We start from the raw sequence: 14,245 nt of genomic DNA, 5'->3' as shown, positions 1-14,245 counted from the left end.
TTTTGACAACTTCCAAGAATAAATGGCATGCAGTGCATGCAGAAGCGATGACGTTTCACAAAGGGTCTAACATAATTGAGGACGGGATAAAGACTGTTATCCAATTGCAGTGTAAACAGTAGGCAGGCCAAGGATGCAAAGTTAATAATACATTTTCTTCGTAGATTTGCTCAATTGAACAACAGTAGATTGCGTTATATTGTAGTGTGTGACTTCCGATAAAGGACATACGATACGCAGGTGCTAGCTTTTAAGCTGCGAGAAAGGTCAAACGGTCTCTTGTTCACGACGGCCCTTATAATTATAAATGTTAGAAATTTCTGTCTACTAATTCTAATAGATCTCATCATATGTAATTAGTCTCTTGTAGTGTTCCATTCTAACTGCACGGGAGTATTTTGCTTTTGTGTTCTATGCGGCGATTTCTTGTTATCAAGTTAAACTTGATTTCTGTTCGACCGAAATAGACAAAAAGACAAAAAGATCGGGTCGGTCTTGCGATGGCAATAAGCGATTTCCTGACGTCATCGCTTAAAAATGGTCAAATTCAGGTCATTGAAAACTTTGAAAAGTCATGGAAAAGGTCATGGAAAGTCATAGAATTTCAAAGAATCAAAAGAATACAAACTCTGTTATGTGTGTCCAGGACCACTGGTTCAATTTATATTTAGGTTACAAAAATAATATAGTGTTCATATATGGCCAAGACCAGGACATTAGTTTTATAAGGATTGATTTCCGCCACTCTCTCCAGTTCAGTCTTTGTTCCTTACCAAGAAGCCTGGGATCATTCTCCAAACAGTGGCCGGTAATTGAGCCTATGACAAGTTCTAAAGTACAACATAGCCTACGTAGCAGGTGCCTGTGTAGTTTTCGAGCACGTGCTTGGGACTTCTCAATATCTTGTACCCTTCGCAATTTCCATAAAACTCTACAAGGCATCTGCTACGCAGGCTAAGTACAACAAGATGTACTATATGTTGCTCTGCAAACTCAATTTAAATTACTTTAGACATACATGTAATAAAACTATTATGTTTATTAAAACAAGTCGTATTACTGGTCTATTTCAATACAATACAATGTATGTACAATCATTTACAAAATATATTAGAATATGAAATGGCTCTTATTTTATGATATATATATGCAATAATATCTTTATAAATTTACCTAGCTACTCTATCTACTTACTGTAGTAATCCAAACCAATGTTCTCTCTTGTCGATGATCATTTCAGATCAGGAACAGATGATCCAAGATAAACCTTAAGGATTTCAACTGTTGATGGAATCAGCTTGCAGGGAATAGTTTTCTTGTTGAGCCTTTTGTATGCTTCATACCTATGACATCCACCAAATGAATAGAAATAATCACCCCCCAGTCTTCCTTTGATCCACATCACATCAATTGGTGGCACTGAATGTCTTCGATTCCTATCCTAAAGTGAAAGAAAACAATGGTTTGGTCATGCTTAAAGACCAAGAGAAGGTGAAAGTGTGGTGTGAAGAACTAATTTTTTCAGGGACCGCGGAGCTGGGGGGCTGGGGGGGGGAGGCTTAGCCCCCCAATATTTCTGAAAAAATAAAGACTGTCTAAGAGAAGAGTCTCTAAAGCCCCTCTATTCAAGTCACTAGTAAGCCCCCCCCCCCCCCCAATAGAAAAAATGCTCCGCCGTCCCTGTTTTTAGGATGTGCGGTTCACGTTTATGGCATTTTGAGAGGGTCAAAACTTGCTGGTATTTGTTTAAGGTAGTGGGAGTCATGCCATTAGTCTACAGCGGGGGGAGGAACAGAATAGGAGGGGTGGCGAATGGTAAAATCCGAGACTCGCCGAGACGCCGAGACCCTTGTTTTAAAATCCGAGACCGAGACTTAAATTATTTTAGAAAATCCGAGCCCGAGACTCTGTGAGCTTCTGTGCAGTAAAAAACCGAGCCCGAGACACAGTAAAACATTTAGCCCGAGATTAGCAAGACGTTAAGTATAACTCACAGTTAGACGCCAACTGCTACTATTTAGTTATGGATTAACTTTGCAACCTTGTTACGACCTATCACGACCCGATATTCAACTATCCAAGGTCACGCGCTCTGTCATATCATACGAGCTTTTGCGTCACGACATCTTCCCGTTTCCGTTCGGAAAGTATCAGTCTCTAGTTTCAGTTTTTCGAAGGTCGCCAGATCTGATCCCTTGAAGGTTTTGTTCAGCTTTTGCCATTAGGAGTTTTTTGTGAACTGCTTCATAGCGAAATATGGACGACGAATGGGAGAAGGAAAAGCATCGCTGAAAGCGAAAACGTAAGTAGCGTAGTATGAGATAGTATAAAGCTTAAGAATAACGAGTAAGTGGTTACATGATCGCATGGTCTCCAGGTGTTTTTGGCACATTTACCTTAGCTTTGGCTAGTTTTAACAATGGACTATCCATAACTGTTCACTTGCGTGTTCTAGCTGAACAATTTGTAAATAGGTTAACGTTTCTTATATGCGCTTAATTCACTGTTTTTGCGACCACGTTGGAAATCTGGAAACATTCCAAGACTAATCCAGAGAACCAGGAATTGTACCTATTAAACATGTAACTGTATCCCATTCATGTGATGCATTAACCTATTAGAGTTTTATCAGCTTTCATTAGCGTTTATTTCGTAGTGATATTAGATTCACGCCGCACCGAAAGAAAAGTTACCGGAACTTAACTTTGAGCTACTTTGGGATCTATCCTCTAAACACGTAAATAGCTCAGCTATAAGACCGTTATAGCTTTCAAACTCTCTCCAACTTTCTCAATCGTGTAAAAAATTCTGACCGGAAATGTTTTCGTTACACTCTGACTACTCTGGTTTAAGTGACAGAAGGTATGTTGAAACGTACGTACCATTTAAAAAGAAATGCCAATGCGATTGATTCTTAAAATACAAACCGAAGGTCTTACTACTAGGTCCTAGAGGGCATGGTTAGCTTCGGAGATTTGCCAAAATTCCCGCGGCTAATTAAACATCCCGGAACAAGCTAAGAGGTGTCTGAGATGAGGAAGTGGGCCCATGAGTATGGGAAGGCAATACGCCAGCTATCGGTAAGAGCTAAGTCTACAAAAGATAATCCTGGGACCCTTCCAATTTCTGCGTAAGGCGTTCAAACGTTCACTGCAAACCCTTCGTCTTGCCTCGTGGAGATGAGGAGCAATATGCAATCAACAAAGTCGAGCAGTAGTGAAAGCGATGATGACGACGTCTCTCGCAGAAATGAAGGTAGTGTGAATTCCGAATCCTGTCTGCATTTATTCCTTGCTAAAGGATCCACCCCTCTGGTTTCACACGATCACAGAGCGTCAGGAATGTCTTTGCTTGGAATGTTGGCGCAGGATTGGAGACCACACCAACCAAGTGATGCAGCAAAACTCCACATCTACTCGCCAGATTCTGAGGACTGTTTGCTATTTCACTATGAGTTAATACCGGTATGATCAAGTTGAATCAAGTTGTGTGTGAGCTGAATGCCGTCGACTCTATCAGTTATGTTGAAGATGACTTTCATTTGGAAATTGATGAAGTTATTCATCATGAGTGTGTGAACAGTGTGTGACAGAATTGAGCCGAATTCCCACGAAGGAATCCTCTAACGAAATGACGACCGGAGAAGACAACAGTGCAACAACCTCCAGAGGGTGATATCTAAGGCTTCCACATAGATACGCCAGTAAAAGCTACAAGTGCAAAGTGACGTACACTCTTGTTTTTTTTTTCTATTTGAATATTGTTTTCCGGCCCAGGCTGTATATTTCAAGTTTTTCCGCCGCTGTTAGTAATAGTAATTGGACAAAATTCGAGGTTAGGAAGTCTTTGAGAACCTTTTTTGTATGAAAAAGTCAAAGGCAAATGCAATTGGATGTGCAAAAAGCAGGAAAACAGCAAGAAAGAATCCATTCAAATGCGCGTGATTGACGCGCGAATGGCGAAGGTGTCCAATTATAGGTATCCAATTTGAAGTTGCTCAAATTGGATACCTGTAATTGGACACCCACGTGATGGCGCGCCGATTTCGCGACAAATAGGTGCGCGCAGAACCAATCAAAATCGAGAATTTTGTTATAGATACGATTAGGCTGAAAATACTCTTGTGAATATTCTTAAAGTTTAGCATATTACATCTCCGTTTATGTCGTATACCATGCATACCGTCGTAGTGCATCGTCCGTTCATCGAACTGTCATAAGCATCGGACTTTTTGGCTAGTGGCGGTTTTTTACGCTCATTTGCAATTTTTATCGTTTGGAGAAACAAAGAGCTTTACATGTATATGGCCTATTTAAAACATATAACTATATTGTATTTGCAATTTTAACATAAAAATTATATTCTTTTCAAAATCTCAGGCTAGGGATCATTCTTATAATGTTCTAGAAATTTTCCGAATTTTAGCCACGATATTCATATGAAAGAAATTGTTATAGTATTGTTATAGAGTGTTTTATATGAAACGGGTCAGAGATTCTGCTATTGCAGTACAGCTACTTGCACCCTGAATGGAATATCAGTTCATCGCATCTTTCTGTCCTGCCCTATGCTGAATTTCCTTGAGAGTTCACCGCTAGCGTGACTTATATATACTCCAGTGTAAGTAAGGCATAGGAGAGCAAGGTGTCTAAATCTTGAATGTAGTACAGCACAAGACTAACTACACAAAGTACTACAGAGTTCGAAGAGCACGAAACATTGGATTAACAGGGTAAGACAAAATCTTTTCATTTAAAGTTTATATGATTACCTATGATTTGAGTAGCGATACGAATAGAGAGTTTCTAATTCTGAACCATGAGTAATCCATGCCTTCCGTGTACATAATCTTTGACTGAATATACTGGCTGGTCACGCCATCGATCATACTTGAAAGACTACGATCGTACACATACATAAATCGTATTCAAGCGATTTCAATACGGCGTCGAGTCTACGGGGTCGTCTGAAACTTAATGTCGAGTTCATTGTTATTGCCTGGGAACAAGAATGCCTTCTGACCAGAAGGATCGCGGCCTCTGGGGACGAGAACGAGACGGAACCATCTTTCTGCGGTCCTTTCTTCGAAAGAGCGAGTAGAGTTAGTAAAATCTAACAAGCAGGCTCTGCTACACAGACTTTCCTCATTAACAACGATTCGTTTTGTCCGAGACTCCGGCTGAAATAATATAAAATCCGAGACTCCGAGACCTTGCGGCCAAAAATTCGAGACTCCGAGACACCAAAAAATCCAATAATACGAGAATTCGAGACTCATCACAAAATCTTCCGAGATTTCGAGATTTGACCGAAATTTTCCGAGACCCTGGATTTTCTGGGTACCATTCGCCAACCCTAATAGGGAGGAGGGAGAAATGGTCCCAAACAAGCATGGGGAGGGAGAAATAGAGGTGAAAAAATGTAGGGTGGAGGGAGAAAGTGGCTAAAAAATGTAGGGTGGAGGGAGATTACCCTTCTGCCCCTGCCGGCTGTCATTTCCGCCTATATACCAGTGAGGGGCAAATGTTCAATAGAAAAAAATTCTGTGACACCTGCGTGTATATACCAGTGCAGACATTTCTTCAATATTTTCTTGTGGCACATCAGCTTCACTGGACCGCAAGGTCATGCGCTTCGTTTTTCGTTACACACATAGTTGATTCTGTGCACACCATACATAATCAGGGCCGTAACCAGACCTTTGCCATAGACGAGGCAAGATCTTGCTAGCTACCTTTTCTCCTACCCTTAAAATTTGCTGATTAACAGGGTGTGAGTGTCTGTTTAGACCTAGTGTTAACGACAAAAAACAACTCGCAATGAAATTCCAGCCCCGACCGGTCGGGAATTTGACTGCGCAACTGGCCCACACAGTGGGGAATTTGATCAGACATTTTGAAAAAAAGTCAAATGTCAAGGGTCCGGGGTTTGCCCAGGGTGGCCATGATCTCGCTTGGAATTGACTGATAGAAAAAATAAGTCAAGTAAGTCGATTAAGTTAGTAATTTAGAAGTGGGTTAATTTTGCTTGAAGTTCCTACATTCCCTTCTTTAATCTTTGTTAGTTAAAAATAGAATGAAACTACAAATATAAGCTCTAAAAGTTTGGGATAGAAATAGGTTATTTAGCCAATATCTAGATCTCTTTGGCCTACTCTAGCAACATTGATTGAAAAACACGTCTGGTTTATTCTGCCCACTTTTGAGCTATAATTTGTGAGACAGAGAGGTATAAAATGTTCAACGTATGAATAAGCTTAGCTGTTATTTCAGCACGTGCACGTTCCTAATTAAAATGACTCACCTGAATTGTTTTCATAAGTGACTTGACTTTCTCTTCCTCGAGTACAGGCGGTATGGGTCGATTTATAACGTTTATAGGTACCTGATGGACCTCTGTGATTCCCGCTGAATGCACGCTGCTACCTGCAGCCATTACGCGCATAAATGGCTCAGTTAAAAAGCTCACAGCAAGCAGCCTTCTTAAAAACAAACATGGCGACCTCCTCGCCATAACTGACTGAACTGCGCATGCTTAGAAGACGTTTACATTTGGAATCTGGAACTGAAACATTGGAAAAGGGAAATGGAGTGAATCCAGAATGGTAAAACTCTCACAACATTGGCATTTTTTTTCTTTTTCGAGTGTTTTTCCTAGCAGAAGGGTGGTAATTGTCTTTATCATAATTATTAATTTAGGGAATCTTGACATAAAGGCAATGAAAACAAGGGATAAATGGAGATATAATTATAAGCTATTTCGAGCCATATTTTCAGCTTACAGGCTGTCTTGAGCTGTTTCTTGGCTTTAACATGGAAAATAATTAAGAGGGAGGGTTTTGCACACTGAAACTTTTCACAGGGTCATGCTGTAATAAGAACCCTACAAAGTAATGCTCTCCCATGTTCAGAAGTGTAAAGTAAACTCACCATAATCCCCTTTAAACAATACTAAAGTTAAACAAATCACAAGTGGGTTTAATATTAAAAACCTTTATTTCCATCAAAATGCGCACCAGAGTATACCTCAGGGCCCAGTTGTTCAAAGGGTGGATATCTACCGGATAAATCGCTATCCAGTGGCCGGATAACTGTCATATATACACTTACTTCGCTATCCACCGGATAGTGATTTATCCCATGAATAGCATTATCCACCCTTTGAAAAACTGGGGCCAGGTCACTGATTAGAAATGAGGCATAATTTTTATGCTGCTTCTCTTAAACCCTTTTTTACGATTATACTATTGGTGAGCCATTTCTTGATAAAACTAACTCCACTGACAATGTACATGTATATGTTACAATGCAAGTAATTCTTTCAAATATAGAAACAAGAATATATTTTAATTTACGGAGTAGAGACCCTGATGTACAAAAACAAAGGTTTCTTAACAGGGATGTCTTTTAGCACCATTTTTTTTCTATAAGTTGATTCAAATCCTAACATAACTATTTTTCTTCAACTCTCTTTCTTTGGGGCTGGTTTCTTGCTTTTGATCATCACAACAGCAACAAATATTCCTAAAAAATAAAAATCATAATCTAAGATAACAAGTGACTTAAACATTACATAATGTTATATATTCAGTAGCCTGCATGGCCGGCGTTCAAAGGAGAAGGAGAAGGGGAGTTTGAGCGCAAAGCGTGCTCGGAGAAGGGGGAGGGGAACGCCTGCCATGACCCTATTGTTTTTATCGTTTTTTACCTCCAGATTTTGGACGCAAAAGTCGTAATTGGTCAGAATTTATAGAGTGTGATAATTGATTGTTCTACCTCGCACTTCGCGCTCGAACTCCCGTTCTCCTTCCCCTTTGAATGCCGGCCATGTGGCTATATATTCAGTTAATGAGAAAGTGTAGCTATAAATGCTATCAAGTTTCATAACCCTACGGCATAGAACACGACATGAGTAGTAAAACATGTTCAAATCATTAGATATTTGATTTCTTCTTTAACCCAAAAAAATCTGGGATTAGAACACACACTCAAAATTTGCAACCAAGATAATAATTTTCATGACTGGATGAAATGTGCATTTACATTAAATTTTTTCAGGTCCTCAGAGACCAAGGAAAACTATAGACTCAAATTATGCATAGAAAAAATAATAAAATTCAGGAAAAAAAAAGAGAGAAGTAGTGGTGAACAAGCTTGTTCACTTTTGTAAAGGATACTTCTGGATTTTTTCCTTCGACTTGTTCAGACTCATTCTTGCCCCACAATTCAAACCACCTACAGTTCTATTTTTAATAATTTAGTATTTCAACCTTTCTTTCAAGATCAGAGCCCATTTGTTCAAAGGGTGGATAATGCTATCCACCAGATAAATAGCTATCCAGTGGATATGTGTTTGCAAAACATACTACGTTAAATCACCGGATAGTCATTTATCTGGTGGATAGCATTATCCATCTTTTGAATAACTGGGGCCAGACAGTTACCTATTATTCCTAGTAGTACCACACCAGCAACAACTGGAATTATGACAGCATACATTCTTGGTGGAAATAATCTCTGGATAGCATGACCTTTTTCTACAAATGGCTGAAAGAAAGAAAATTTAATAGACATACCGGTAGTAGGTCACATGTAACAACATAAACAGGATATTACACAAGATTCCATGCAATACACTCTTGATCTTAGAAGCAAAAATGTACACATAACAAATTTTAACCTTAACTTGAATTCTTCAATGAGAAAACAAATTGGAAAAATTTTCCTTTGGGTGAATGTTATATCAGTTGTACAACATTAGCTTGAATTTATTTAATTTTAATTAACTGTTATGTAAGAAAGATAAAATATTTGATGACATAGTTACAAGTTATTTATTTTGCTTAAAGTTTTTAGTAAAAGTTTGAAAAAGTCAAGTGATTTTAAATGGAGTGATACAAGTTAATCTTTTGTTTCCTTCTGTCTATAATTTTTGTGTGGACTTTAAAGTCTACACATTGTTGTGATGCAGTTTTTTCCGATTGGGGGTCACTTTCCGTGATAACTCGGGTTAGTGCTTTCGGAAGTTTTCGACAGTGATCGGAAAATCCAAAGTTTCGGTGAGATGTCTGAGATGGGCAGCCAAGGCAGTACACCCAGAAATTCGATCAGTATCGAGTAGTCGCACTTTATTCTTGAATCTAGAAGCCTTTTTTGACACATCTTTCGAAGAGCGTGTGGTGGCTGGAAAATATACATCAAGGAACCAGAAAAGTGAAAAACAATCGCGACGGCTGAATCTGCATATCTAATGAGCTGAACAACTGCGGTCGTAGGTCACGTTTCTCTTTTTCACACTTTGTCTCACTTTCCGCAGTGTTTGTTTTTCTGTGCGGCTTGAGCATTTTTGATTCGCATATTAAAACGAATCAAATGGTTATTTATTTACTTCAGCTTTGCCACATACAATGAATGCACAACGAGTTGTATCAAAAATTCGCTGATCTTTGTTTTACTTGTCTTGGACTCCGGGATATAATTACCTCTCCATTTCTCTCAAGTAGTATATTTAACAAAAGACCGATGTCGTATTCAGAACTGAACTAAAACATTGTCATGATAAGAATAAAAAAACATCGGACCGTAGAATATGCATATATCAAACCGTGCGACAAAAAATTTAATTGTCGGTTAAATAACGTCCGCCGCCTCTCAAAAACCGACTTCAGTGAATATTTCGTGAACAGAAAATATTCTCCGCCTTTCTACACAAGCTACTAAGAAATTATTTGTGAAAGCTTATTGAAACGCTCTTATTCCAAAAAGGTTTAAAAAAGAATCATTGAAAGAAAATAAGTTTTTCGATGAGTTGTTTACAAACTTTACACAAAAATAAGGGTTGTGTAAACAAGCGATGCGAGACAGTTCACGTGCTCCACGCAACATTTCTTTTTTTAATGAAAATAGATCCTATCTTGCTAGCGGTAAGGAAAGGCTTTTGGTCTAATAACTGCTGTTCTTGTAGGATTCTAGGTTTTTATTTGCATGAAAAAAAAGGCATTTGTCGTGAACGACGTGACAAAGGGTCACACCACGCTCCTTCACATTGCATGACATCCCAAGCGGCAATGGTAAGGTGTGTTTCTTGAAGCGTAGTACGTAAGACAAGTAATAGTACACTTTGTTCTTCCAACAGTCTTGTAAAAAATAAATTGATTGATAATTTCTTTTTTTTTTCGCCTTGTATCTCATACTCGTTCGAAACTTGAAGTTGTTGACTGCTACAGTTACTCATTGATTAATTATAACGTCAACTTTTAATCAAATGAAAGTCCACAATGTTCGCACAGCGGACTCACTTTTACTGTTATTTGCCTTATGGGGAGAACAATCAATGATCATTAAAGTTTATTTCACGAGTCAAGTAAAACCATTCACAGTGTATAAGAAAAACAGGTAAATATATTTTGAAGCACAAGCTTTGGCCATAAATCAGAAGGCAAAAAAATTCAAAAATACTCCTCAGTGTAAACAAAGGAAGTATATAACTTTTACAATCAACCACTCAAATGGCAGAAATGTCATAAAACATGTTTTACTACAGCTGACTAATGATTAATGTTAATTCCTACATTTATTTTTAATTTATTGTGTAATTTGCCCCTATAAACCACCCAGCCCTCCCTAAGTCCTATAACACCCTCACCCCACCCCAGGCTGTCCAAAGTCATGACAACAGAAGTCACAAAGAAAAAATCTGGAAAGATCTATTCACAGAGACGACATGTTTCGTGGCTGTTTCAGTTTAACACAGAATAAAACCCAGCAGAATCGAATGTTTTTTTGTTCCAGGAAAAGTTTTCCTTATAATCTATAATCCAGAAATCCATTATTTTCAGTCACACAGTTCAAGGATCTGATATTTACAATGGAAACTCACCAGTAAAACGACCCATATCGTGTAATACGCAAATATTACTGCACTAACTAGCATCATTCCATATCCAGCAGCACGATCCGTTCCTGTAGCCTAAAATGAGTTCACATTTTACATATGTGAGCAAAAACCGATTTAAAAAATACGGAGCGAAATATTTTGGCGGTGACACGCACGGCCAATGTGTAGAATTGAAGAGCAAACAACTCGCGAAAACGGGCTAACTTTGTAACAATTTCAACACAGGATAAATATATAACAATTATTAACCACTCAAATGCCAAACTAACCATTTAAAAAAGGGCAAATGCTTTGAAATACTGAGCAAAACTAGAATGAAATGGCTGCAAACTTTCTTCGGCGCAAGGAATTGAGACGTCAAACAATTGGTCAGCGGAACTGCAACCGGAAGTAAAGTTGAACAAACCCGGAACAAACTTTCTTTCCAGACTTTTGTCCTGATGTCAAAAGGAACAAAAGCCCCTTTGTCAAAATTGTAAACAAACTTTTAATAAATGCGAACAAGAATATTCCTGTGCATGAATAAGGCAGTCGTGTCCTTAACCATGGAAGAAAAATTATGCTCATTTCCCATCACCCACATTCACAGTTTAGGTGCTATACTGAAGGAGTCTCTTTCGAGAACAAATTTAAAACTATTTCAAGTTTCTCCAAGCAATCGGTTTGAAAATGAAGTTGTTGATTCTCTCCCTTTTGGTTCTTACCTCATTGTGCTTCGTCCTCGGTGATGAAGAAGACATACAGCCCAATTTTGCCGATTCCCCCGCAAACGATGGAGAGATGTTGGATGACGCGCCAGAAGATTACGTCGAGGACGAAGAAGACAACGTAAGTTTCATCCTTGTGTATTATGAATTTGTTTTGATTGAATCGGGACTGAATTAATTCTCAGATCAATTAGATTACACTATGTTATTGTCCTGGAGCACTCAGATTTTAGCGCGACACTATCAAAATCACAAATCAATGTTATTCAAAAACTGAAAAAGCTAGTTTTGACTGTGTTATGGGCGAAAAAAAATGGAGACACCGAAGAATTGGAAACACACAGTAATTCGAGTTTTCACTTTGCACATAGTCGTAGCGCTAATTGTTTCTTTACTTCTGTTGATAATTTAAATTCTTATAATAGGATTGCTTTCAAACTTTTACTTCAGTGCGAGTTGAAATCGGTTAATTGATCGAATTACATGATTTTTTTGGCTTATAGTGCTTTAAGTTTGTCACGGAAAAAATTATCTGGTAACGTTAGGAAATAGTTTTTTTACTTTTGAGAATATCATATCTTGCTCTCTGCACATAATCCCCGAATAAATAAACAAATGTATATCCACTTATTACGAAGAGAAAAATAACTTCAGAAATCGAAGTGCCTCTGACTACAAATGACTACGTGGGATTCAGCGCTAGAATTCTTTTCACTCCTTCTTAGCAGAAAAATCTCTCCTGACATGACAACTTATCAGAACTTATCTTAACGAACTTTAAGATTGTTGTTAGTCTAAGTATCCTTTTTAATATGATCCTATTTTGTTTCTTCACGTGCAGTACATGGAAGATGATGAAGACTATGTCCCAGAGGTTTGTAAGTATTACACGCAAATATCAATATCTTCTTTCAATAGAACCTGTCTTTATTTCCCAAGAAATCAGCAGCTAATTTCTCGAAACAACTATGCTGCACGGCAATGAATGGCAGAGAGAGGGGAGAATAAGGAAAAACCATCAGTTAGATAACAGTCTCAATTGTCTTGACGTACCACAAAATTGCCAAAAATTAAATTAAAAGAAACCTTTGTGAGAAGAGAATGTTCAGAATGGAGAATGTTTTAATTAAGTTAAGGACTTTTTCAGCTATCTCCTTATCGCTGTTATTACAGAACCAGTTAAAACGAACAGAGGTTATTTTTTAACAGGAACAAGATGACGATGAACCAAAGGATCCTGATGGTTTTAAGGCAATTATCAATTTGTTAGAGTTTCGTTGCTTCTTTGGTTAATTTAACAGTTATATGTGTGATCACTTTATTTCAGGATGATGATTTAAACCAAACAACTGATAAAAAAGAACCAGGGAAGCGTCCGGTAAGTAACGTTATTTTAAACATCATGCTCACAAAGTATTTGGTTTTGGTTTTCAATTTTATCTTCCTGTCTTCGAACTGGGTTTTGAGAGACTTTGCAGGCTTTTATAAGGGCGCAGTTGTAAGTATCTCTGTTTCATTAACAGATCTTAAAAGTGAAGATATTTTACCTCAACTTAATCACCAGAATTTATCAGAGTAGATCAAATCAGAGCACTCCCTCCCCCCCCCCCCCCCCACAAGAAAAAGATTACGTCAGCAATCCTCGTAACACGAAATAACTTGCTTTGTCGCTATCGCTACGTCATACATGGTACCCAGTCCACGTTCGTTCACAGGATTGGTGCATTAGGATATCACGTGATCTTCACTGCTTCTGTCACAGTCAACATCTAATTTGTTGAGGAAGTGTATCAAGCCCTTCAGTTCTGAGAAATTCTAGAAATATCTCTAAGTCGATGATTTTCTCCATATTCTCGTTACTTGTGTGCTTAACAATCTACTGATTTTGTAAGGAGAAATCGCAGTTTAATCATTCTCCTCTAATACATCTTTACAGTTGGTGGACCCCATAGTGGAAGTAAAACCTCCAAAAGGCGAGGAAGAAGCCAGTGGGCTTGAACCACCACCCGACTCAAACCAATCAGTAAGTACTCGCTGAATTAGAGTTCACCGCTTTTCCCCAAAATACGCCTCTTTTATCCCTCTTCTTTTAGGCGTACAAGTATTTCGACCTTGGATTACTCTCTAGCAGATTCGCTGAGTATCTCTTCGATGATTTTCTGTAATTCATTTCATTTCATTGCCTAGTAGACCAAATTCACAACACCTGCATAGTTGTATGAAACACCAGAACAACACTTCTCTTTTAGTCAGTTCCATTTAATGGGTCAGTTTTTAATTTTTCCTATTTTGTTTTCAGGATGAACCTGATCTGAAAGAGGCTTTGAAGGATAAGCTGCGATTGAATCCCGAAGATGATGACCTTGAGTTCACCAAGAAATAGTCTCACAATGCAATATGATAACAAAAATGCAGTTATGATGCATGGTGTAGCATAGAAAATAAAATTTTGCTTTTTGAAGTCAATTAACATGTAAGGGAATTTTTTACTGGGATTTTCGGCTTTTTTCTTTTCTAAAAACAGGGAGACTGCGCTTTGAAGAATATTTTTTATTGCCTTTTATGGAATTTTTTAGCCACCAAACTTGTCAGCTACTTTTACATTTAGCAATCATTAAAGACTGATGACTTAAACTGCTAAA

At 38.1% G+C, this 14,245-nt stretch overlaps 3 protein-coding genes across 4 annotated transcripts; 1 reads left to right on the top strand and 2 right to left on the bottom strand.

The window, feature by feature from the left end:
- Positions 1 to 632: 632 nt before the first annotated feature.
- Positions 633 to 6,514, bottom strand: LOC144663869 (sulfiredoxin-1-like). The gene is made up of 2 exons (XM_078524952.1): positions 6,304 to 6,514; positions 633 to 1,441 (listed from the first exon to the last, which is right to left on the bottom strand). The coding sequence occupies exons 1-2, from the start codon at positions 6,511 to 6,513 to the stop codon at positions 1,232 to 1,234; spliced, it is 420 nt and encodes a 139-aa protein (XP_078381078.1). The 5' UTR covers position 6,514; the 3' UTR covers positions 633 to 1,231.
- A 462-nt stretch (positions 6,515 to 6,976) lies between these two features.
- On the bottom strand, positions 6,977 to 11,272 carry LOC144663877 (dolichol phosphate-mannose biosynthesis regulatory protein-like). Its single transcript, XM_078524964.1, has 4 exons — positions 11,166 to 11,272; positions 10,879 to 10,968; positions 8,444 to 8,546; positions 6,977 to 7,523 (listed from the first exon to the last, which is right to left on the bottom strand). The coding sequence occupies exons 1-4, from the start codon at positions 11,166 to 11,168 to the stop codon at positions 7,462 to 7,464; spliced, it is 258 nt and encodes an 85-aa protein (XP_078381090.1). The 5' UTR covers positions 11,169 to 11,272; the 3' UTR covers positions 6,977 to 7,461.
- Positions 11,273 to 11,454: 182 nt separating this feature from the next.
- On the top strand, positions 11,455 to 14,245 carry LOC144663789 (uncharacterized). 2 transcript variants are annotated; one of them, XM_078524860.1, is made up of 6 exons: positions 11,455 to 11,724; positions 12,445 to 12,477; positions 12,813 to 12,854; positions 12,931 to 12,981; positions 13,540 to 13,626; positions 13,903 to 14,245. In XM_078524860.1, exons 1-6 carry the CDS (start codon positions 11,566 to 11,568, stop codon positions 13,984 to 13,986), a joined length of 456 nt encoding a protein of 151 aa, XP_078380986.1. In that variant the 5' UTR covers positions 11,455 to 11,565; the 3' UTR covers positions 13,987 to 14,245. The 2 variants fall into 2 exon arrangements, with proteins under 2 accessions (XP_078380986.1, XP_078380992.1); XM_078524866.1 differs by lacking the exon at positions 12,813 to 12,854 and having other exon boundaries at positions 11,457 to 11,724.

This window comes from Oculina patagonica, chromosome 1 (assembly GCF_052425735.1).
Source record: "Oculina patagonica isolate OP01 chromosome 1, crgOcupat, whole genome shotgun sequence".
NCBI lineage: Eukaryota > Metazoa > Cnidaria > Anthozoa > Scleractinia > Oculinidae > Oculina > Oculina patagonica.
Note: the sequence above shows the minus strand (reverse complement) of the source record. Positions and strands in the feature narration are given on the sequence as shown.

Excerpts from the sequence above, each read along its gene's own strand:
- LOC144663869 (XM_078524952.1), bottom strand. The coding sequence starts at position 6,513 with ATGGCGAGGAGGTCGCCATGTTTGTTTTTAAGAAGGCTGCTTGCTGTG. Across the intron at positions 1,442-6,303 it reads CACTTATGAAAACAATTCAG|GATAGGAATCGAAGACATTC; the intron begins GTGAGTCATTTT and ends CTTTCACTTTAG.
- LOC144663877 (XM_078524964.1), bottom strand. Across the intron at positions 8,547-10,878 it reads CGATATGGGTCGTTTTACTG|CCATTTGTAGAAAAAGGTCA; the intron begins GTGAGTTTCCAT and ends TCTTTCTTTCAG. Across the intron at positions 7,524-8,443 it reads GGTACTACTAGGAATAATAG|GAATATTTGTTGCTGTTGTG; the intron begins GTAACTGTCTGG and ends TTTATTTTTTAG.
- LOC144663789 (XM_078524860.1), top strand. The coding sequence starts at position 11,566 with ATGAAGTTGTTGATTCTCTCCCTTTTGGTTCTTACCTCATTGTGCTTC. Across the intron at positions 11,725-12,444 it reads TCGAGGACGAAGAAGACAAC|TACATGGAAGATGATGAAGA; the intron begins GTAAGTTTCATC and ends CTTCACGTGCAG. Across the intron at positions 13,627-13,902 it reads CACCCGACTCAAACCAATCA|GATGAACCTGATCTGAAAGA; the intron begins GTAAGTACTCGC and ends TTTTGTTTTCAG.